Source organism: Myotis nattereri (assembly GCF_964212035.1).
Source record: "Myotis nattereri genome assembly, chromosome: 6".
In the NCBI taxonomy this organism is placed as follows: Eukaryota; Metazoa; Chordata; class Mammalia; order Chiroptera; family Vespertilionidae; genus Myotis; species Myotis nattereri.
This window is the reverse complement of record NC_138081.1, coordinates 48,047,952-48,073,230: the sequence shown is the minus strand read 5'-3', so window position 1 is coordinate 48,073,230 and position 25,279 is coordinate 48,047,952. Positions and strand designations below refer to the sequence as shown.

The window sequence follows — 25,279 nt, the reverse complement described above, 5'->3', positions numbered from 1 at the left end:
CCAGTTAGAGGTGTTCCTTAGGCTTCTGAAACTGTTGAGATGGTTTTGGCTTCAAGTAACACTACACCTACTTAAAGGGGCTTAAAGCAATAAAATTATAATAGGTAAGAGAAATGAAAGTAACACCATTGGCTTTGATTGGTTAGGATTCATCCCTTTTGATTAAAGAGGGGTTTACCTTCCCTGAGTACTTTGCCCCTCTCACCCTCCCGAGCCTGATCAAAATCTGGGTTCTTTGGGTTGATGACAAGGATGAGAAAGAAATAGCAGCTGGGTATATGCTCTGGAGCCTGTGTCACAGCTCCTCTTTCTGCTTTGGCTGTAGTTAGATGTACCATAGTTTATTCAGGTCAGTGTTTCCTGCATTATGTTAGAAATTTAAAACAGAAGAAGGCATAGCTGAAGAAAAATTACTTTGATTATTATTCATATCTTTTAGTAGAGTTTCTGTTTGCTCTATTGGGGTATGTCTGTGTTCACTTTAGATATAGGCAGATCTCTAAGTAGGTTTATTTGAATGAATAAAAAGTGCTATTGTAGGGAAACATAACCAATGTTTTAAAAAAACATTAGAAAGTTTAAAAATTAAAATATAAAGTAATTAAAAGCTAACTTTCCTGTCTTGGAAGTACAAAGCACCTCTTAGTAAAGGACTAATTAGAGGGTCACAGTAAGCCTCATGGATGAGGAAATGTTAGAAGAGGAATCAAAATGTTACTTAGGTAAAATCTTTCCTCTCCCATAGGTTGAATTCTTCTGTCAACTTTATAAACCAGAAATTGTGATCAATGAGCTAGATGTGCAAGTGGGTCGAGTGCGGCTTCTACGGAAACAAAGTGAGGCTGTTCACATACAGAGGTAAATAGGGTTCCTACATATATGAGAACTGTGGAGTTAGGAACTTGATAGAAGGTCTAGTTCAGCCCCTTTGACTAAACATGTATCTGAACTGTGATCGCTCCACTGAATAGGATGGTAAAGTGTTTTCCCAAACTATGTTCTATGGAACTCGATGAATTTTGGGGGAAGACTATTCAACCCACTACAACTAGTAACTATTAACTATCCACGTTTTACAGGTGAGGAAACTGAGGCTAAGAGAAGTTAAGTAATTTGCTTAAGATAACGTACCCAGTATATTGTCTTATCTTATTGGTGTTCTGAATTGCCAGAGCCTGGTAAAGTGCCACATGTGTACTCAGTGTTTGTAGAACGAATGAGTTTTGCATTTCATATATTGTAAGGATATCTGTTAGAGCAGTGGTCGGCAAACTGTGGCTTGCGAGCCACATGCGGCTCTTTGGCCCCTTGAGTGTGGCTCTTCCACAAAATACCACGTGTGGGTGTGCACGTACAGTGCGATTGAAACTTCGTGTCCCATGTGCAGAAGTTGGTATTTTGTGGAAGAGCCACACTCAAGGGGCCAAAGAGCCGCATGTGGCTCGTGAGCCGCAGTTTGCCGACCACTGTTTAGAGCATGAAGACCGTTACTCTCAGTTGTCTTCTCATTCTTATTTGTTGAATCTAGAAAATCTGGCTCTTCGAAAGCTTGTAGCCTGCTTTTCTTAACTGCTTGCTTACTTTCCCCTTCTCAGGGAGAAGTTTACTTTTGCTGCTACGAGGCCATCCTCTGTTCTTATTGAGCAGCTTGCTGTGTGTGTTAGCAAAGGAGAACCAGTTTTGCTGGTAGGAGAGACCGGGACTGGCAAAACCTCTACTGTACAGTATTTGGCTCACATTACAGGTAACTCCTAGGGGCAAGGATTCTGCCCCCAGAAAAATACACATTTCACACTGACTGCCTTTTTTTTCTTCTGAAAATAACGTCAACAAAATACTGGATATAAAAAAGTGCCACCACTCCACTTTCGCTAGAAATAAACACTGTTAACAGTGTTCTGCTCTATGGTCTACAAATGCATCTACATATGAATTTGGGTTCGTTTTGAAACATGGGGTTGTGCTTTGTGTATTGCATTTAGTTAAGCAAATTGGATATTTTTAAAAACAACCGTCTCATTTCTATTGTGATGGCTAAATAATATTCCACACTGAGCATTTATTTCATTCTAATTTGTAGACATTGACTTACTAAAGGATTTTTGTGGTTTTCAGTTATCTGATGCTAGAGCAGTAATATACAGTGAATCATCTTATACATATCTCTCAGGCTTAGGTGAAATTTTAGAATCCTAAAAGTTATAAAATGAGAGGATCAGCGCAAATGCACATTTATTATTTATTATTTTCTAATTTAAATTCTTTGTTGTTTAAAATATTACATGAGGCTCCTTTTTCCCCCATTGACCTTTTCCCTGGCTGCTCCCACCCCCCAGCACATGTCTCACCCCCCCTACTGTCTGTGTCAGTTGGTTATGCTCATATGCATGCATACAAGTTCTTTGGTTGATTTCTTACCCCCTCATCCTCCACCTTCCCTCATAGGTTGAACAGTCTGTTTGATGCTTCTATGTCTCTGGTTCTATTTTGTTCATTAATTTATATTGTTCATTATATTTCACAAATGAGTGAGATCATGTGATATTTATCTTTCTCTGGCTTATTTCAGAGCGAATGCACATTTAAAGATTTTCCCCATGCCCATATCTGCACATCCTTAAGAATCTCACTGGATTTTATCAGTCTTGAAATTTTCGGACTGACCCTTTTGCCCTTTCTTTTTTAAAGGCCACCGTTTGAGGGTTGTCAATATGAATCAACAGAGTGACACTGCAGACTTGCTTGGAGGGTAAGTGCGGCTTAAAATTGTTTTCTTATTTTGTGTTCCCTGCTTGAGGTAGGAAATACTGTTCTCTTACAAAGCTCAAAGCTAGCCTTGGAAAAATGTTTGAAGTCTTCCACCCCTACCCTTGCGTTCCCCTGCAGGGTAGTTATTGGAATTTATTGAGGTGTTCTTCTGTATATCGGACCTCACAAACTTCTGTTTCTCTGCAGTTAAAGGAACACTTGAGTTCTGATTCTCGAAGATCATGCTGAAAGTGGGAGGGAGAAAAGGAGATAAGCATATAATAAACTAATATTTTTGTGTGCAATTGCTTATTCAAAATGTATGTTTTTATTGATTTTTAGAGAGAAAGAGGAAGGGAGAGGGCTAGAAACATCAATGAGAAACATTATTCGGCTGTCTCCTATATGCCCCCCTACTGGGGACCGAGCCTGCAACTTGGGCATGTGCCATGACCGGGAATCGAACCCGGGACTTCTTGGCTCATGGGTTTATGCTCAACCACTGAACCACACCAGCCAGGCGCAAGTAGTTTAAATGTAGCAAGTACATGGGAGCTCATTTGTGCCCTTATCCAATTGATCATACAAAAGATTGGGATCAGTGTGATAATTGGAATTTTGTTTTGGTGCTAATTTGATGAAAATATATATCCATTTTTTCTTGGTATTAGGTTAGCATCAGTTATCAAAAGAAAACTTACATACATACACTTGGAGAATTTGGTTGTTAAGAATGCCAACTGGGTTAATACAGATAAAGGATTCAGTTTAGTATCTGGCACATGAGTGCCTCGTATCAGTTTTATTTTAAAAAAATTTTAAAGAGTTAGCTGTCATAATCATTACAACTATTCGTTGATTCAGTGTATTGAATTTGTAAATGAAAGAAGTGGCTTACTGTTTCAAATTAGACTGAACTCTCCTTAAGAGAAATGTCCATTCATTTAAAGCTGAACACAGTGGCTGAAACACTTAATACATATTTCAAGTGATTAAAAATGAGCAATCATACATAAAAAAGAAAAAACAAAAATGAACTATAACACAGATACCTACTCAATGGGAACCAACCTAACACCTGGACGAGCTGGTGATTCAAACTATGAACCATTATACAGCAGGATTCCCAAAGTGTCTGGCTGGTGTGGCTCAGTTGATTGAGCGTCATCCGTGCACCAAAAGGTCATTGGTTTGATTCCTGGTCAGGGCACATATACAGGTTGTGGGTCGATCCCTGGTCAGGGTGTGTATGGGAGGCAAGCAATCAATGTTTCTCTCACATCGATGTCTCTGTCTCTATTTCTCTCCATTCCTCCCTCTCTCTCCCTTCCTTTTTCTTTAAAAAAATAAATAAAAATATTTTTTAAAAGAATAAATACTGTGGAATAAAATGTTGAGCTGTGGAAGGTCACAAACCATTGCAACATTTAAGTTTCTTTTGCCTATATTTATCTCTTGGGAGCAGAACCTTTCCTCCCTCAATTGAGAAGGCATGAACTGAGTTTATTTTGCTTATGTAAATCAGTTTCAGATATTGTATTTTTTTTCTAAAATATCCTGAAAAGTTTTTGGTTGATCTTAATAAAATAAGTTTTTATCATTGAGTCCTATAAATCAGCGGTTTCCAACTTGTGGTCCGCGGACCACTGGTGGTTCGTGAGATCTGAAAGGTTGGCGACTGCTGGTTTAAGGAAGTCTTTGGAGCAGTGGTCATCAACCAGTGGTTTGTGAGGTCCGAAAGATTGGCGACTGCTGCGATAAATCATGTTTATTTAAATGTTAGTAAAATAAGTGACAGGCCTTTCAGTGCCCAGCTATGAGTTTCAAAAATTTTAATAATGCTTTACCTTTAGTTTAGTGCAGAAAATACATCATAATTTAAAACTTTAACATAGATTTTAAGTATTTTGGTATTATTTCTGATTTTGAGTAAATGAAATCTTAGACCTATTACTATTTTCTGAGTTATGGTTTTTAAGTTCTATTGTCTTCAGTAGTTTTCAATCACATTTACCATTTGTTTTAGTTACAAACCAGTGGACCACAAGCTTATTTGGCTACCCTTACGGGAGACATTTGAGGAACTCTTTGTTCAGACATTTTCCAAGAAGCAAAACTTTACGTTCTTGGGGCACATTCAGACCTGTTACGGGCAGAAACGGTGGCATGATCTCCTCAGACTAATGCAACATGTGCACAAATCAGCTGTCAACAAGGATGGAAAAGAGAGCGAAACCGGTAAGAATGTGACCTAGGCTACTAGTGAAAGGGCATGAGGCTGGGGCTTAATTAGCAGAATTAGAAGATTTGGGGAGAAGAGTGAAGCAGTGCAACTTGAAGTTTTCTAAGACTTAGGGCAAAAAAGACTAATTTTGAAGTATTGCTGCTCCCGTGATTCTAGGCATGGTTTCCATAAGAATCATTAGATTTCCTTAAAAAAAGAGGTTGTTTCCAAGAAGCTTGATTCCACAGCCAAGAGGCTTTTGGTAGCTTAGTTATCTTCTCTGTCGTTTCTCATCTATAAAATGGAAATAAGAGTACCTACTTCAAAGCGTTGCTGTGAGGGATGATAAATCAGTTAACTAGTACGTGTACATGTGTATATGAGTGAGGTAACTAGTATAATGGCTAGAGCACTTAGCAAGTGTTTGGACTTCCATTTTTTTTATTTTTTTAAAAATATATTTTGATGATTTTTTTTACAGAGAGGAAGGGAGAGGGATAGCGAGTTAGAAACATCGATGAGAGAGAAACATCAATTCAGCTGCCTCTTGCACGCCCCTTACTGGGGATGTGCCCGTAACCCAGGTACATGCCCTTGACCGGAATTGAACCTGGGACCCTTGAGTCCGCAGGCCGACGCTCTATCCACTGAGCCAAACCAGCTAGGGCCTTACATTTTTTTTTTTTTTTTAATATTTTTATTGATTTCAAAGAGGAAGGGAGAGGAGAGAAAGAGATAGAAACATCAGTGATGAGAGAGAATCATTGATCGGCTGCCTCCTGCTTGCCCCCACTGGGGATTGAGCCCACAACCCAGGCATGTGCCCTTGACTGGATCTGAACCCGGGACCCTTCAGTCCATAGGCCGACGCTCTATCTACTGAGCCAAACCAGCTAGGGCTGGACTTACATTTTTAATACTGCTAAGATATTTGTTTTTTGTGTGTTTAAGTTATACATATTACAATTCAAAATGTAGGTTAAATTATTGTCTTTATTCCTTTCTAGGGTTACTCCTGAAAGAGAAATGGGAAGCTTTTGGTCTTAGACTCGACCATGCCCAACAACAGATGAAAATGACTGAAAATGCCCTGTTGTTTGCATTTGTAGAGGTATTTTGCTTTCGTTATTAAGGTTAAGGGATTGTTGATTTGATGCAAAATGCAAGTTTTAGACTGCCTTCTATTTTGTATTCTCTTTATGTTGATATTTTTAGTGCTTGCTGCTCAAGACTTAAACACTTAATTGAAATAATGTATTGGGGCCGAAACCGGTTTGGCTCAGTGGATGGAGCGTCGGCCTGCGGACTGAAGGGTCCCAGGTTCGATTCCGGTCAGGGGCATGTGCCTGGGTTGTGGGCACATCCCCAGTGGGAGATGTGCAGGAGGCGGCTGATCGATGTTTCTCTCTCATCGATGTTTCTAACTCTCTATCTCCCTCCCTCTCTGTAAAAAATCAATAAAAAAAAAACAAAAAACAAGTTGACAATTAGCTTCACTCAGAACATTTAAAAAAAAAAAGAAATAATGTATTGGGGGAAGGTTTTGAAAAATGTTCTTTATTGAGATTATAGTCTTGGTAAACTTATTATTATTATTATTTTTAACACTATTATTTTTAAAGATGGAAGTTGAGGACAGATGCTGAACTCTTTATTGTTTCCTGGCTCTGTGTGTGTGATGTGTGAGGAGAGCAAGCCCGCTAGGTTTGGGTCCATCCACTTTAGGCCCCATTTTTTATTCCAGTGCATGGGTAGCTCTGCTGTTTTCTGTCCTGTGACCCCATAGGAAACATCAGTGTAATTAAAGGTTCATGACCTAAGCTTTTAAAATTTTTCTTTTTAAAATTTGTTTCTGTGACACTTTTTTAGGCCATACCCTAAGACAGGTAGGAATCTTACTTGAGACGGTGTTTTGGTATGAGAGAAGGTCACTCAACCATATGTCCCATCTATATGGGAAATTTGGTCATTAGTGTTTAATCTTGCTATGATTATTTCTAAAATAACCAATTAAAATGTCAAGTGCTCTCCAAAGTAGGGTTTAAACCTATTTCATGACTTAGCATTACACTGGAGTTTAACACTAGATTGCCCAAGGAAGTCATTTTGACTGCTTTTTAATTTCAATTAGAAAAACAATTATGTATATAAGGACACAATGTCTTAGAATTTTGTGACTTTTTGTACAACATATAAATGCGTTTATTAATAATTGTAGTTACCTCCCCCTCCTTCATTTCCGGTATATATATATATGTGTTATACCTATATTGCCCAAAAGCAGTCATTTTGACTGCTTGGGAAATTTTAGACTCTTATTATTGAATTGAGTAAATTTCTTATATGACCAGTTCGCCTCTGTATTGAAATAACAGTTTTCATTTTTTTTCGATTACCGTCACATGATAACATACAAGTACATGATAAATTGTCGATACTTGATAAGTTGCAGTTGCTCAGTAAGCTAAACTAGTACTTGCTTTTCGAGTCTTTATGCAGTGATACTTGTTCTAATAAGTTGTTTATTTCTTTTGCGCCCTAAATTCATGAAAGAAATGTCGAATAGAAGTGAGTTATTGGAAAAGCTAAGGAACATAAGTGAAGAGTGCTCCGATATTATTCTTTCACAATGCAGTCATTTTGACTGCTTTTGGGCAATATAGGTATATACTAAATTTCAGTCTTTCTAGTGTTAATACATTTGTTCTCTTTTTTTTTAAAGAATAGTTTATTTTTAGAGAAAGGGAGAGAGAGACAGACAGGCAGACAGGCAAACATCGACCAGCTGCCTCCTGTATGCCTACTACCGGGGATGGAGCCTGCAATCCGGGCATGTGCCCTCACTGGTAATCAAACTGCCAACTTCTCTGTGCTTGGGATAATGCCCAGCCGACTGAGCAACACTGACCAGTCTGTTCTTTTTTAAAAAATTAAATTTGTAGATAATTTGTCAGGATTATTATGAAAACAAAAGTATAAAGCTTTTTTTTTTTTTTTAAATCTTCACCCGAAGATATTTTTCCATTGATTTTTATAGAGAGTGGAAGAGAGAGGGAAAAACAGAGAGAAATACTGATGTGAGAGAAACACATTGATAGGTTGCCTCCTGCACACGCCTTGACCAGGGTCCAGGCCAGGGAGGAACCTGCAACCGAGGTTATGTGCCCTTGACTGGACTCAAACCTGGGATCCTTCGGTCCGCAGGCCGATTTCTATCCACTGAGCCAAACTGGCTTGGGCTTGTATAAAGCATTTTAATAACAGTAAAACAGTTCAGTTTTTGATGTATAACTGTAAGATTTATTTTTTATTACTCTTGGAATAGAACTTTGAGATAAAATTGGTAGAGAAGAGTTAGGAAAGATTCATTGTGATATTCTTCAACTGTGAAAGGCTACATATTACAATCACTACACATCTTTGATTTAGTCCTTTATCTGATTGTGGCATATTCAGAGCTTAACCCTATTTTATTTATGTTGAGTGCTTTTAATAATCATCTGGGTACCCTTTTTTTTTTAAAAAAAAATTGATTTTAGAGGTAGAGAGAGAGAGAGAGAAATATCAATTTGTTATTCCACCTATTTATGCATTCATTGGTTGCTTCTTGCATGTATCCTGACCAGAGATCACACAACCTTAGCATATTGGGATGATGCTTTAACCAACTGAGCCACCCAGCCAGGGCCATCTGGGTACCTTTAAATACTTGAATACATTGCTATCATTTATCTCACATCTATATAATGAGATGATCTAGTTTATTGTATCTCACTGTTAGGCTCAAAGATATTCCCTTGATCCTTTTAGACATTTGAAAAAGTTAACTTGGTCTTACCTCTGGCACTCAGATGGCAGCAATTTGTTATTTAGGGCATAATTCATCAGGTCATACTTTATCTTCTTCTAGGGTACATTAGCTCAGGCTGTAAAGAAAGGAGAGTGGATCTTGTTGGATGAGATTAATCTGGCTGCTCCAGAAACATTAGAATGTCTCAGTGGTTTGCTCGAAGGCTCATCTGGCTCCCTGGTGTTGCTGGATCGAGGGGACACAGGTAGGACTTGAGCCCCTTGGGGTCTGACTTGCTGCCAGGTCTTTGGCCTCTTTAGAGTAAGAATCTATTAGTTAGGTGGATTACATGGGCCACCCAATTGGATTTGTTTATTCCATAGATATTTATTTTCTGTAAATGTCCTATTGTTAAGTGGTATGGGGAATTCAAAGAATACAATAATTTGTCAAGGCATTTGGGTAGTGGGTAATAGACATGCACAATTAGTGGGAAACTATATACTGGAACAGGTGATAAGACATAAACAACAGTGAACCTATAAAAGATAGTGGAATGGCAGCATAAGATTAAGTAGTGTCCATTGGTCTGGAAACTGATTTCAGAAAAGGCAGGGAAGGTTTGAACAGCCAGTAACAACTTTGTTGAGCCTGAGGCAATGTTTTGTTTGACCTGGGTTCCTATGGAGTTAGATAGTCTTCCCCTAGGGACCTTTGGCTGATGACTTAATTTTACAAGTTGTTGAGAATTTATAATTTTCTCTTAACAGAACCACTGGTTCGTCATCCTGACTTTCGTTTATTTGCCTGTATGAATCCAGCAACTGATGTGGGCAAAAGAAATCTCCCACCAGGAATAAGAAACAGGTGAGGAGACATGGCCTGATTCCTGGAGGCTTTTTAAAAAATTCTTCTTGCCCTACCTGGTTTGGCTCAGTGGATAGAGCATTTGGTCTGTGGACTGAAGGGTCCCAGGTTCAATTCTGGTCAGGGGCACATGCTTGGATTGCAGGCTCGATCCTCAGTAGGGGGCATGCAGGAGGCAGCCAATCAATGATTCTCTCTCATTAATTTTTGTCCCCCCCCCTTTTCTGAAATCAATAAAAATATATTTAAAAAGAATAAAAAGTTATTATTTATTGATAGGTAATATTAACATAACCAAACCCCATAACAATGCTTAAAAGTTTTTGACCACAGATAATTTTCCTTGTCTTACTCCTTTAGTTTATATAGGCAGTAGAAATATGGAAAACTCCAGAACACTGGAGAATTTTTCCTTTGGGTTGTTAGTATGGCACTTAATGGTTCATGATATTGTTGAAAACAAAAATGTTTCCTTCTTTAAATAGTCTTGTGGCTATTAGAAAAAGTTCACATAATGATATTTATCTATATATATAAAAGCCTAAGTGCCCATTACGACTGGTTGACCAATCACTATGAAAACGCACTGACCACCAGGGGGCAGATGCTCAATGCAGGAGCTGCCCCCTGGTGGTCAATGCGCTCCCACAGCCAACCTCCCATGGCTGGCCAACCTCCTGCAGTCCCTCCCCCTAGCCGGCCAGGCCCAATGACCCCACCCATGCATGAATTCGTGCACTGGGCCTCTAGGCCTATATGATAAAACCGTAGTATGCAAATTGTCCCCTTGACCAGAGTTCTTCTGGGAGTTTGACCAGGGGGCAGTGGCTGGGCCAACCAGGGGAAGGGAGGGAGGCCCTGGCAGGCAGCTGCTACAGGTGGCCTGGGGAAGGGAGGGAGTACCCGGTCGGCAGCCGGCAGCCACTTGGGACCCTATCAGTGCATGATGTTTGTTCACGGGGCCTGTAGTAGCAGTATAATAGCATAAGTGCAAGTTAGCAGCAAAATCCTCTTGAATGAGGCCAATGATTTGTAAAAGGTCTTTTAAATTTCACTTTTCATCATTAAGCACTGACTGACATGAACAAGGTTCTTAGTTATTGGTGTTTTATGTATGTAGCACTTAGGAAAAGATAAATGACCTTATTTATTATTGGTAACCTTTTGTTGGGTTTTATGTTTTGAAACAGTGTTAAAATTGTATTAGATCTCTGCTCCCATTTACTTTTATTTTTTTAATTTTTTAAATATATATTTTATTGATTTTTTTACAGAGAGGAAGGGAGAGGGATAGAGAGAAACATTGATGAGAGAGAAGCATCGATCAGCTGCCTCCTGCACACCCCCTACTGGGGATGTGCCTGCAACCAAGGTACATGCCCTTCACCCGAATTGAACCTGGGACCCTTCAGTCCCCAGGCCGCTGCTCTATCCAGTGAGCCAAACCAGCTAGGGCTCCCATTTATTTTTTTATTTTTTATTTTTATTTTTTTAAATATATTTTATTGATTTTTTACAGAGAGGAAGGGAGAGAGATAGAAAGTTAGAAACATCGATGAGAGAGAAACATCGATCAGCTGCCTCCTGCACATCTCCTACTGGGGATATGCCCGCAACCCAGGTACATGCCCTTGACCGGAATCAAACCTGGGACCTCTCAGTCCGCAGGCTGACGCTCTATCCACTGAGCCAAACCGGTTTCGGCTCCCATTTATTTTTTTAAATACACTTTTATTGATTTCAGAGAGGAGGGGAGAGGAAAAGAGAGATGAAAAATGATGAGAGAATCATTGATTGGCTGCCTCCTGCATGCCCCAAACTGGGGAACCTTCAACCCAGGCATGTGTCCTGACTGGGAATCGAACCTTGACCTGGTTTATAAGTCGATGCTCAAATCACTGATACACGCTGCCCGGGCCCTGCTCCCATTATTACAGTAATAAAAGCATCTTAAGAAAAATTTATAAACTACAATTATGTATTTTCTTTTGCTGCAACTATTTTATTTTTTACTGTGAGGGGCCTTTTTTGTTCCATGTGCTTTTATGTTTTGTTTTTTAATCCTTACCTAAGGAGTGAGGATGTTTTTTATGTGCCCTTGACTGGGAATCAAACTGGCGACCCCTTGGTCCTTGGTCCCACGCCCCAAACACTGAGTCAAACTGTCCAGAGCTATTCTAGGTATTTTTTATTACATGTACTTATGATGAAATACACCTGAAAATGAAGATAAATAAGTCTTATTTTTGTAGCTATAAGGACTATAAATAGAATACTTCAATCCAAGAAGAAATAATGGTAGATTTTTGTGAAAGGCAAAAGATTGATGCGATCTGAAGAGAAACCAGAGTATAATAATGTTAGATATTTTGTAAAAGATTATTTTTTATTTTGTATGGTCAGTCTGTATCTCAAGTTGGAAGGTTTATATTTTATATTAGAAACAATTAAAATGAGTTTACTTGACTTCTGTTTTTCATTTTTTATTGTCAGAATAGTTGTATTAACTTTATAAATATGGTTATTATCCTATCTAATAATAGAGAAACATGGAAATTAGCCATACCTCCACTACCCTTCCCATTGGCTAATCAGGGCGATATGCAAAGTAACTGCCAACCAAAATGGCGGCCAGCAGCCAGGCAGCTTCAAGTGAACAGGAGGCTTGCTTGCTTCAGTGACGGAGGAAGGCAACGTTCCCCGCCTGCCTTGCCGGCCTCTGAGCTTGCAGTTTAAGAAACATTGTTACAAATATAGAAGCTTAACAAAACCCCAGAAACCTGCTTTCAGCCAGCCGGGCTTCAGCCAGCAGGACCGCAACATTGTTTCAATTATAGAACAAACACAGATCCCTGCTTTCAGCCAGCTGGGATCTCAGAGCTGGAGTGAGCAGGACCGCAACAGTGTTACAATTATAGAACCCAAACAAACCAGATACCTGCTTTCAGCAGCCGAGGCCTCAGAACTGGAGCCAAGCCTCAGAGCTAAAGCTGGCCCAGAATGAAAAAAAAAGAAAAAAGGAGCGGTTGGGAGCTTCAGTCACCCGCCAGCCTGAAAACGGCCCTCAGCCCCTCACCCAGACTGGCCAGGCACCCCAGTGGGGACCCCCACCCTGAAAGGAGTGTGACCAGCTGCAAACAGCCATCATCCTCTAATCCAGGCTGGCCAGGCACCCCAGTGGGGACCCCCATCCTGATCCAGGACACCCTTCAGGGCAAAGCAGCCGGCCCCCACCCGTGCACCAGGCCTCTATCCTATATAGTAAAAGGGTAATATGCCTCCCAGCACCGGGATCAGCAGAGCCGCGAGGCCTCCCGGCACCGGGATCAGCGTGACGGGGCAGCGACCAAACCCCCTGATTTCCCTGCAGCTCTGTGTGTGACAGGGTGCGGCGCCCCAACACCCTGATCGGCCCTGGTCTGTCTGTGACAGTGTGCGTGCGCGCGCGCGCCCCCCCCCCCTCCCCCCACGGGCCCTTCTCTGTGTGTGACGGGGTAGAGCCATAACCTCCTCATCGACCCTGCCCTGAGTGTGAGAGTGGCGGTGCCCCATCCCCCTGACCGGCCCTGCTCTGTGGGTGATAGAGGGCGGCACCCCAACCCCCTGATCCGCCCTGCTCTGTGTGTGACAGGGGGCGGTGCCCCAACTCCCCTATCGGCCCTACTCTGTGAGTGACAGGGAGCTCCTCAACCCCCTGATTGGCCCTGCTCTGTGCATGACGGGGGAGCTCCCCAACCCCCTGATGGGCCCTGCTCTGTGCGTGACAGGGTACGGAGCCCGAACCCCCCTGATGGGCCCTTCTCTGTGCGTGACAGGGGGCAGCGCCCCAATCCCCTGATCGACCCTGCTCTGTGCGTGACGGGGTGGCGCTGCAACCTCCCTATCGACCCTGCCTTGAGTGTGACAGGGCGGTGCCCCAACCCCCCAATCGGCCCTACCCTGAGCGTGACTAGGGGTGGCATCTCAACCTCCCGATCCGCCCTGCTCTGTGCATGACGGAGTGGTGCCCCAACTCTCCGATCGGCCCTGCTCTGAGCCCGACCAGGGGCTGCACCTAGGGATTTGGCCTGCCCTCTGCCACCCGGTAGCAGGCCTAAGCCAGCAGATCATTATCTCCCAAGGGGTCCCAGACTGTGAGAGGGCACAGGCCAGGCTGAGGGACCCGCTCTCCCCCGCCAGTGCACAAATTTTTGTGCACCGGGCCTCTAGTCTATAATAATAAAAGCATAATATGCAAACGGACCGAATGGCTGAACAGCAGAATGACTATCTGGATGGTCGTCTGGATGACTTTCTGGATGAAGCCGGGGCTGCAAGGGCTGAGCCCCTTGCATGAATTTTGTGCATTGGGCCTCTAGTATAATAAGAATTATCTTACAGGTTTACAGAACTTTATGTAGAAGAACTGGAAAGTAAAGAAGACTTACAAATTCTTATTGTGGATTATCTGAAAGGACTGAGTGTGAGCAAGAGCACAGTGCAAGGAATCATAAAGTAGGTGGTTTCCAGGTTCTATTTATAAACCTTTCCTCTCAGCATAAAAAGTGTGCCTCATTCATATAATTTTTTTTCCTTCTTTTTGCTTCTAACTGGAGAAAACTAATGGAAAGATTATTATTTACATGTCTGTTTTAAAGTTGGAACCTTATGAAATCTCTTTGATTTTCCTAATAAAAGAAAGAATATATAGATTGTAAATATTCCAGTTAAAGCCCATTTGAATAAGAACTTGGGTTTTATCTGTGACAATTACTTGGTTATATTTGATCTTGTGGTAGCTGGTCATAAATTTCTTGCACTTTATATTTCAGTCTAAAACTTTTTCCATCTTGTCATCTTCTAACTTTTTAAAAAATATTTTTATTACTGATTTCAGAGAGGAAGGGAGAGGGAGGGTGTGCAGGAGGCAGCTGATCTCTCTCTCTCTCTCTCTCTCTCTCTCTCTCTCTCCCCCTCTCTCCCCCTCTCCCTCTCTCTCTCCCTTTCTCTCCCCCTCTCCCTCTCCCTCTCTCTCTCCCTCTCTCTCCCCCTATGCCCCCCCTCAGTCCCTCTCCCTTTCTCTTTTTAAAAAACTCACCTGAAGTACATCCTTTTTGTAGCTTCTACAGAGATGTGCGGAAAGAGTCTGGGAGAACATTGGTGGACGGGACTGGCCATAGACCTCACTACAGCCTTCGGACTCTCTGCAGGGCCCTGCGATTTGCAGCCTCCAATCCGTGTAGCAACATCCAGCGCTCGCTCTATGAGGTCTTTCCAAAGTCTGGGTTTGGGTGTAGTGTTGTGGATGGGCTCACCATGGGGAAGGAGGGAGTAGAGATGCATATTCCAGTTTTGCTATACTTTCCATTTAGTCAGATTACCCAGAATATTTTATACCAGAGCTACCGTAACCTTTTTTCTACCATGATATTAAAAGTTGTTCTGCAAACCAGCCCCACCCACAAGGTGGCATTTTGTTTTTGAAATAAGTTTTCCTGCAATAATTGGTGTTATGTATCTCTGTGTTTTTCCTAGGGCTTTTGTTTGGGTTTCCTAACACAGCTTGACAGGGCATCACACCCAATAGTTCAGAAGCTTATTTGTCAACACATTGTCTCTGGCAGTATTAAAAGTTTGCTGAAGCAGGTATGTTTGTTTGTTTTGACTTGTTTAATAAATGAAAGGCTAGATTATAAAATTTCGAACTGTTCGGTTTTTTATAAATCTGATTCTAATTATAAATCTATTTCAGAAAGTTAAATCGTAGATGGTAAACATTCCCAATAATCTGCCCTGGCTTGTGTTGCTCAGTGATCAGAGCTTTAACCCAAGCACTGTAAGGTCTTGGTGTGCGATTCCCAGTTAAGAGCACATACCTGGGTTGCAGGTTCTATCTTCAGCCCTGGTCAGGGCACATGCTGGAGGCAATCAATCAATGTGTCTCTCACATTGGTGTCTCTCTTTCCCTTCCCTCTCTTCCATTTCTCCCCCCTCCCTTCCACTCTCTCTAAAAATCAATGGAAATATATTCTTGGGTGAAGGATGAACAAACCAAAAAAATTTCCCAATAAGCCTAACCCTTTGGAGATTTAAACCTTGTAAACAGTCCTTTCCTTCTGAAATTTGATAAATGGCCCTGACTGGTGTGGCTGTTTGTTGGAGTATGGTTCCATACACCAAAAGGTGGCAGGTTCAATTCCCAGTGAGGGCACATACTTGGGTTGTGGGTTGGGTCCCTGATCAGGACGAGTGCAGGAGGCAGCCGATTGATGTTTCTCTCTCACATTGATGTTTCTCTCTCTGTGTGTCTCTTTCTGTGTCTCTCCCTTCCTCCCTCTAAAATCAATTTTATGTGTGTACATTTGTCCATGTAAATCCTAATATGTATCTAGTTAAATTACATAAATGGGACCATTTCATAAGAATGTTCTGTAGTTTCCTTTCTTAGCCTCAATAGAGTGTAGCTTCTAGTCAGGAGACTAAGTGTACTGGAAGAGCACTTTTTCGTAGTTATAAACCTGACCACTAAGCATTTTGTTCCATAAAAATAGCAATTTTGAGTAAATCAACTTGATAACTTTGACCATATCTTTAAAAGATTGCAGTATTATCCACAATGTTATCTGTAATAGAGTAGCTTCTTGGGGGTGGTGGTGGTGTCACTTTTATTTTTAAAGTCTTCCAGGGGATCCAGATGAAATAATGCAAAGCCCCCCTGTGTACAACACTAGCCCTATTTTGGGGAACATGGTTTATATGAAATACATGTTTTTGACCAATATACTTCAGAGTGGAGGTTTTAATAGGCAAGAGAAGAGAACTGAATCATAAACTGAGAAACTATTTTGATTCAGATTTTCCCCCATATTCACCTAACTCCACCTGAATTTAAAAACTATACTTGTTATTATCTTGTTCTCATTCCTCAAAGTAATTTTATGTTCATATCTCACCCATGGGTTTTAATTTTGAAAGCATCCAGAACAGGGCAGCATTCTTGGTGACAACTTCTTTTCCCGCTTTACCACCCTATCTGAAAGAATGCCATAGTTGCCATGGAACTGTGGCTTATTTCTTTAATTTTTGTGTCTTTCAGCCTATTCCAGAACCCAAAGGAGGACGGCTTATCCAGGTTGAAGGCTACTGGATTTCGATGGGAGACAAGGAACCTACAATTGATGAGACATACATTCTCACATCTTCCGTCAAGCTGAACCTGAGAGATATAGTCCGAGTGGTCTCTGCAGGGTATGTGGAACTTTCTCTGCTGATCTGAAGTTTTATCATCATAGACATTGATGACTTTCTAGTCTTCACTTTCAAAGTGCTTTATTGTTATTCATTGGCTAAGTGAACTGTCACTTTTCTTCTGGCATAAACCATTTTTTCTAGTTGCACCTTTAGTGAGGACAATATGGATTCCGATTATTTTGGCCATCTTTTAGGTTTGCTTTTCGGTATTTTGTTGATGAATACTCATCACCCATTATTTATTAAGTGAGTAACAGATAGTCCCACTTATTGTTTCTCACAAGTAGTACAATAGAGGTTGGAATTTTTCCTAAGTATTTTCTTAAGAACCATTTTTATATAGAAATTTCCCAGGGCTTAAGAAACATTTCCATTAGTAGTATATAGATATATAAAAATGTTCTTTTATAATGATGTTAAATGATATAGTCAGTCTTTTTAAAAATTAATTGATTAATTCTGGTTTTTATCTTTTTTTCTTTAAATGCTTTGTTGGCTGATCTTTTAAAGAACCTATCCAGTGCTGATTCAGGGGGAGACATCAGTTGGTAAAACCAGCCTGATCCGATGGCTGGCTGCAGCTACTGGTAACCACTGTGTGCGTATCAATAATCACGAACACACGGATATTCAAGAGTACATCGGTTGTTACACATCTGATTCCTCAGGGAAGCTTGTGTTTAAAGAAGGTAGGGTTATCATTCTGTTTTATGTGTGTAGGTGTTCATTCTTTTAGACCCATTTCCCCAAGTATTCTTTGCCCTTTCCAGTTGAGGCGTGCGGATTGCTGCCATTGTGCTGGTTTTTCTTTCTCCCTGAGCTGCATGGTGGTGAAGGAGTGATGGTTCAGGGTCCAGCTCTCTTTGGGCCCCACTGAAATCTTGTCAGCTGTAGGCGGGACTAGCACCAAGTTTTGAAGAGTGTAGTTGAACTCCTACTTCATTTCCTAGAGTCTCAAGAGAATGGGGTGAGCATTGAACAGAAAGAAGCTGAGGGTTGATATAAAAATATGGTGATATAAATAAAATTAAGCTGCGGGGGGGAAATAAGTTGGAAATGTGATGTTTGTCAGCGTTGACTCTCCTTCTGTATGAAATAGGGCTATTTTAATGGAAAATTGTGCTTCTTTGATATTCAACATCACAAATTACTTGGGGGCATGACTACAGAGAGTGGTTTGCTTTGAAATTTAATAGTAGTAACCTAGGATTTGTTGATTTATATACAACTTTTGACTAGTGTATGTACTAATTCTCTGTTTATTTCTTCCAAGGTGTTCTTATTGATGCTATGAGAAAGGGCTACTGGATTATTTTAGATGAATTGAATTTGGCCCCTACTGATGTGTTAGAGGCACTGAACAGACTGCTAGATGATAATCGTGAATTGCTCATAACAGAAACACAGGAAGTTGTTAAAGCACACCCTCGGTTCATGCTCTTTGCTACCCAGAATCCCCCAGGACTCTATGGAGGCAGAAAGGTATGTAGCATTTCCCTCCTACTCTTACTTGTTACTGCCTCGAGTCATAAATCTTTCTTGGAAAGACTGAAATTTTTTACCTCTTTTGAAGGGTTTTTCTTTTTTGTGGTGAGTAGCAGAGCCTCCATTTTGTAGGAGCTTTCTTTCTTTTCCTTTTTTAAAACAATTAAAAAAATTTTTTTTATAAGCGTTTATTTGAGCCCAAAATGACCTTATGGAGAGCAATATCTCAAATGCTTTTTTTCCTTAGGTGCTTTCCAGAGCCTTCAGGAATCGGTTTGTGGAATTGCACTTTGATGAATTGCCAAGTTCTGAGTTGGAAACAATCTTGCACAAGCGGTGTAGTTTGCCACCCTCTTACTGCAGCAAGTTGGTTAGAGTCATGCTGGACCTTCAGGTAGATCATCTCTCCATCCCTGAACTTAGTTTCTAATGGAATGTGTTGATTAGACTCGGTCAAATTTGATAGGTTACTCGGGTAGAAACAGCAGATCATCCATTTATTACTTTTTACTGAGTAAGGATCTTGTTTTAATGATGCATTCCATTAATGTTTTTTGGCTGTGTGTTGTAAGTCAACAATTTAATATGTTAAAAACAATTTCTGATAGTTATATGTGATTGTTTTTTGTTTGTGGTTAATAGTGGAACATTTTGTTTAGGTTCGTTTGGCATAAACAAACTGCAGTTTTGTTTTTTATATGGATACTAGAGACCCGGTGCACAAAAACTGTGCACGAGGGGAGGGGGATGTCCCCCCTCAGCTCAGCCTGCACCCTCTCATAGTCTATGGGCCCCTCGTTCCTTACCACCCACTTGCTTGCTGCTCCTTAGCACTGCCATGGAGGTGTGAGAGGGTCTCACCGCTGCTGTGCTCACCAGCCATGAGCCCGGCTTCTGGCTGAGCAGCACTCTCCCTGTGGGAGCGCACTGACCACCAGGGGGCAGCTCCTGTGTTGAGTGTCTGCCCCCTGGTGGTCAGCGCACATCAGAGCGCCCAGTCGTTCCACCATAATGGTTGCTTAGGCTTTTATTATATAGACTAGAGGCCTGGTGCACAAAAATTTGTGCACTTGGTGGTGGTGGGGGAGGGTGGGTCCCTCAGCCCGGCCTGTGCCCTCGCAGTCTGGGACCCCTTGGGAAATAACGACCTGCTGGCTTAGGCCTGCTCCCAGGTGGCAGAGGGCAGGCCAAATCCCTAGGTGCAGCCCCTGGTCGGGCTCAGAGCCGGGCTGATTGGGGAGTTGGAGCACCGCCCCCTGTCATGCACAGAGCAGGGCGGATCGGGAGGAGGTTGCAATGCCACCCTCAGTCACGCTCAGGGTAGGGCCGATTGGGCGGGTTGGGGCACCACCCCCTGTCACACTCAAGGCAGGGTCGATGGAGAGGTTGCGGCACCACCCTGTCACGCACAGAGCAGGGCCCATCAAGGGGGGTTGGGGCTCCGTACCCTGTCAAGCACAGAGCAGGGTGGATCAGGCGGTTGGGGAGCTCCCCCTGTCACGCACAGAGCAGGGCCCATCAGGGAGTTGGGGAGCTCCCCCCGTCACGCACAGAGCAGGGCCGATAAGGGGTTGAGGAGCTCCCCCCTGTCACTCACAGAGTAGGGTGGATCAGAGGGTTGGCATGCTGCCCCCTGTCACATTCAGGGCAGGGCTGATGGGGAGGTTATGGCTCTACCCCGTCACACACAGAGCAGGGGCCATGGTGGGGGGGGGGGGGTTGGGGCGCCGCTCTCTATCACCCACGGAGCAGGGCCGATCAGGGGGTTGGGGCGCCGCCACTCTCACACTCAGGGCAGGGCCGATGGGGAGGTTATGGCTCTACCCCGTCACAAACAGAGCAGGGCCGATCAGGGTGTTGGGGCGCCGCACCCTGTCACACACAGAGCTGCAGGGCGATCAGGGGGTTGGGGAGCTCCCCCCTATCAGGCACAGAGCAGGGCTGATCAGGGGGTTGGGGCGCCTTCCCCTGTCACGAACAGAGCAGGGTAGATAGGGAGGTTGTGGCCCCGCCCCCGCCGTCACACACAGAGCCGCAGGGCGATCAGGGGGTTTGGTCGCTGCCCCCTGTCACACTGATCCCGGTGCCGGGAGGCCTCGCGGCTCTGCTGATCCCAGTGCTGGGAGGCATATTACCCTTTTACTATATAGGATAGAAGCCTGGTGCACGGGTGGGGGCCGGCTGGTTTGCCCTGAAGGGTGTCCTGTATCAGGGTGGGGGTCCCCACTGGGGTGCCTGGCCAGCCTGCATGAGGGGCTGATGGCTATTTGCAGCTGGTCACACCCCCTTCAGGGTGGGGGTCCCCATTGGGGTGCCTGGCCAGTCTGGGTGAGGGGCTGAGGGCTGTTTTCAGGCTGGCGGGTGTTGGAAGCTCCCAACCGCTCCTTTTTTTCTTTTTTTTTTATTCTGGGTCAGCTTTAGCTCTGAGGCTTGGCTCCAGTTCTGAGGCCTCGGCTGCTGAAAGCAGGTATCTGGTTTGTTTGGGTTCTATAATCGAAACACTTTTTCAACTCCAGCTCTGAGATCCCGGCTGGCTGAAAGCAGGTTTCTGGGGTTTTGTTTAGCTTCTATATTTGTAGCAATGCTTCAAACTACAAGCTCAGAGGCCGGCAGCGGCAGGCGGGGAATGTTGAAGTCCTCCGTCACTGAAGCAAGCAAGCCTCATGTTCACGTCAAGCTGCCTGGCTGCCGGCCGCCATCTTGGCTGGTAGTTAATTTGCATATCGCCCTGATTAGCCATTGGAAAGGGTAGGGGAGGTACGGCTAATTACCATGTTTCTCTTTCATTAGATAGGACTAGAGGCCCGGTGCACAATAATTTGTGCACTCGGTGGTGGTGGGGGGTCCGCAGCCCAGCCTGTGCTCTCTTGCAGTCCAGGAGCCCTTGGGGGATGTCTGACTATGACAGCTTAGGACCACTCCCCATGGACATTCCTGTGGAAGTGCACTCACCGCCAGGGGGCAGCTCTGGCCGTACCCCACATCGCCCCACCACCGGTTGCCACTGCTCCCCGATCACCGACCCTCCCTTTGCCTGCAGGCACCCGCCTTGACTGGCCTGGCGCCGCCCGCTTGCAGGCCCTGCCCACCAGTCATTCCACCAATTGGTCGATTTGCATATTAGGCTTTTATTACACAGGACTAGAAGCCCAGTGCACAAAATTCGTGCGGGGCGGTGTGGGTCCCCTCAGCCCAGCCTGCACCCTCTCCAATCCGGGACCCCTCGGAGGATGTCTGACTGCCTCTCACAATTCTGGACTACTGGCTCCCAGTCGCTCACCTTCCTACCTGCCCCCCACTGCTGGCCAGGTCGCCCCCAACTGCCCCCTCCCTGCTGGACTGGTTGCTCCCAACTGCCCCCCCCCTGCTGGCCTGGTCACCTCTTACTGCCCCCCTCTTCCGGCCTGGTTACCCCTAACTGCCCTTCCCTGCCAGTCTGGTTGCCCCCAGCTACGCCCCGTGCCGGCCTAATCACCCCCAACTGTCCCCCCTGCCAGCCTGGTGACCCATAACTGTACCCCATGCCGGCATAGTCGCCCACAACTGTCCCCTTCCCCCCTGGCTTGGTTGTCTCCAACTGCCCCCCTCTGCCGGCCTGGTCGCCCCCAGCTGCCCTGCTCCCTGCCGGCCTGATTGTCCCTCACTAACTCCCCGCCGGCCTGGTCACCCCACGCAGCCTGCTTGTTCAGTCGTTTGGTCGTCCCTCACTAATCCCCCTGCCGGCCTGGTTATAGGCAGCCACCTTGTGAGGGCATGATGGTCAATTTGCATATTACCTCTTTATTATATGGGATGTTTCTTGAATGGACATAATTGAAGAGACTGTGTGTGGCGCTCCCTTGTTAAATGCAGAGTTACAATTGTCTTTTTTCTTCTTCTCTTTTCCTCTCCCCCTCACCCCCAAAATATCCCATGTAATTTATGGGGTTAACAGTATTTATCAGAATTATGCACTGTCAAATTACTTTTCTGAATCATTTTCACTACTATGGTCTCACATTATGGGATTAATTTTCCTGCATGTTTGCCCACATTTGTATTTGTGATTTTTTTTTCTGTATGGCATAGGAGATGGAATGCCGTTGTTTATTTACATTCTTTTACATGAGTTTGTATTTTTCTTCAAATGTTTACACCCCATTTTCATTTTAAAAAATTAATTTTAATGGAATGAATAATTTTTATGGGAGCTTAAATTTATTAAAATTTTTATGTATGGCCCTAAGCGGTTTGGCTCAGTGGATAGAGCTTTGGCCTGTGGACTGAAGGGTCCCAGGTTCGATTCCGGTCAAGGGCATGTACCTTGGTTGCGGGCACATCCCCAGTGGGGGATGTGCAGGAGGCAGCTGATCAATGTTTCTCTCATCGATGTTTCTAACTCTCTATCCCTCTCCCTTCCTCTCTGTAAAAAATCAATAAAATATATTTAAAAAAATTTTTTATGTATGTTTTACTATATTCTTTTTTTTTTTAAATGTATTTTATTGATTTTTTACAGAGAGGAAGGGAAAGGGATAGAGAGTCAGAAACATCGATGAGAGAGATACATCGATCAGCTGCCTCCTGCACATCCCCCACTGGGGATGTGCCCGCAACCCAGGTACATGCCCTTGACCGGAATCGAACCTGGGACCTTTCAGTCCGCAGGCCGACGCTCTATCCACTGAGCCAAACCAGTTTCGGCTATTTTACTATATTCTTGACATTGTTGTTTTCCATTTGTTTTCATACATTAATAGTCCAAACGCAGAAGTTCTTCAGTGTTTGCTGGAAAGCAGGGCTTCATCACCCTTCGAGACCTGTTTCGATGGGCTGAGAGATACCGATTGGCTGAGCAGACCAAGGAGGAGTACGACTGGCTACAGCACTTAGCCAACGATGGTATGCTTTCAATCATCTCTCAAACTGTGACATTCTATCAAACGTCAGGCTTTTTTTTTTTTTTTTAATTAAAACAAACCTCACCCAAATTGTGATCAATATGTAGATTATACTAGGTACTCCAGGAACTGAGCCTTCTCCCTTAATATCCAATTCCTTTTGAAAGTGCTGTTATTTCTACAGGCCTCTGTGCTAATATGTTTTGGTTTCTTAGGTGTTCTCATTATTTCCTTCAGGTGGCCACATGTAAGAGTCAGGATATGGCCACAATACTGTTAGTTCTTTAGGCAGGTGGTTGGTGATGTCTTTTGGACCATTTGTCTGCAATGTGGTGCCTGTGGAGAGGCGTGCTGTGCCTTAGAGTCAGAGAACTGACTGGTCAGATAATATCAGAGTTCTGAGAGAAGGCAGTGATGTCACATGAGACTCGGGATTGGTCATATTGGTTTAATCCATGGGAAGAATTGATATGTTCTTTATAATAGAAAATACTTAGAATATTCTGATTTGAAAGGTGCTAATGAGTCCTTAATGGGTTAGTTAATAAGCAAGGTGAGTAAATAAAACTAGCTCATAAGAATTGTAATGTCTTTTCTTTCCTGATTAAGGATAGGAGGAGGAACACATTTAAAAACAAACAAAAAACACCTTTTAAATTGAAATATAACCTATGGTAAAGTGGGTGAAGCACTCTGTTATATCATGTACAGCTTGATATCATGTAAATCACTACCTAGGCCAATATTTAGAATACTAGTACCACAGAAGAGTCCTTCATGGCTCTTGTCGGTCTTACTTCCCTTGTAGGTAACCACTGCTTTGATATTGATCACCACTGATTGATTTTTCCTGTTCTAGAGCTTCATCTTAATAGTATCATGAAGTATGCATTCTGAGTCCAGCTTCTTTTCACTCTCAAATGTAAGATACAGCCATGTTGTTACATGTATCAGGACTTCATTAAAAAAAAAATTATTGTTAAAACCCTTTTATATGTAGATACCATAATATGTTTAGCCATTCTCTGGTTGATGGATATTTGGATCCACTGTTTAGCTATTATGAATACAGATGCCTGAACATTGATATCTATGTCTTTTGGTGCACAAGTGTTCATTTTTGTTTGAGTCTCTTTAGAAGTCATGTTGCTGGAGCTCAAGGCAGCCATATGGTTAGGTGAGAGTTGCTATTGCTTTATATTCTCTGCATCCCTTGGTATTGACACTTGACGGTTCTTCATTTTTCTTTATTTTTTAAGGTTATATGCTTCTGGCAGGCCGAGTCAGGAAACAGGAGGAGGTTGATGTGATTCAAGAAGTCCTTGAAAAACATTTCAAGAAAAAATTGTGTCCTCGATCCCTCTTTTCCAAAGAAAATGTCCTAAAATTGCTGAGTGAGTAGGCTAAAATATCCAGAGGAGAATGAATTGAGTTATACTCATATTAGAACCTAAATATTTTTTCTACCTTTGATAGGTAAATTGTCTACTCAGAAATCCACATTGGAGTCCAAGTTGAGCCATATCGTGTGGACTGAGAGCATGCGGAGACTGGCCGTGCTGGTGGGAAGAGCGTTGGAATTCAGTGAACCAGTGCTGTTGGTTGGAGACACTGGGTAAAGTTCTGTGACAATAACTGGTTATGAGGGTTCAGTTCAATTCCATAGGATTACTTGAATTATCTCTGAAGGGCTCATCAGGAAAGCAATCTTTGTTTTTTTTTTTAGTCTTTTTAAATATATTTTATTGATTTTTTACAGAGAGGAAGGGAGAGGGATAGAGAGTTAGAAACATCGATGAGAAACATCGATCAGCTGCCTCCGGCACGCCCCCCCACTGGGGATGTGCCCGCAACCAAGGTACATGCCCGTGACCGGAATCGAACCTGGGACCCTTCAGTCCGCAGGCCGACGACGCTCTATCCACTGAGCCAAACGATCTTTGTTTTTTCTTTTTCTTTTGTTTTCTCCTCTTTTTTTCCCCCTCCCTCCTTTTTTTTTTCTTTTTTTATGAAAAGGGCTGATTGGCATTTAATTAATTTGTTGTCTTTTTAAAA

At 43.1% G+C, this 25,279-nt stretch overlaps 1 protein-coding gene across 1 annotated transcript in view; it reads left to right on the top strand.

The window, feature by feature from the left end:
• Positions 1-25,279, top strand: part of MDN1 (midasin AAA ATPase 1) — a 153,309-nt gene that overhangs the window by 30,735 nt on the left and 97,295 nt on the right. Inside the window, exons 13-29 of the mRNA XM_081094168.1 lie at positions 746-858; positions 1,596-1,744; positions 2,689-2,749; positions 4,775-4,986; positions 5,980-6,083; positions 8,883-9,027; positions 9,533-9,629; positions 14,010-14,123; positions 14,729-14,876; positions 15,144-15,254; positions 16,705-16,856; positions 17,370-17,548; positions 18,133-18,341; positions 18,592-18,738; positions 23,084-23,225; positions 24,484-24,618; positions 24,701-24,839. Of these exons, the coding sequence (XP_080950294.1) occupies positions 746-858; positions 1,596-1,744; positions 2,689-2,749; positions 4,775-4,986; positions 5,980-6,083; positions 8,883-9,027; positions 9,533-9,629; positions 14,010-14,123; positions 14,729-14,876; positions 15,144-15,254; positions 16,705-16,856; positions 17,370-17,548; positions 18,133-18,341; positions 18,592-18,738; positions 23,084-23,225; positions 24,484-24,618; positions 24,701-24,839 (2,357 nt within the window). The remainder of the gene's footprint in view (positions 1-745; positions 859-1,595; positions 1,745-2,688; positions 2,750-4,774; positions 4,987-5,979; positions 6,084-8,882; positions 9,028-9,532; positions 9,630-14,009; positions 14,124-14,728; positions 14,877-15,143; positions 15,255-16,704; positions 16,857-17,369; positions 17,549-18,132; positions 18,342-18,591; positions 18,739-23,083; positions 23,226-24,483; positions 24,619-24,700; positions 24,840-25,279) is intronic.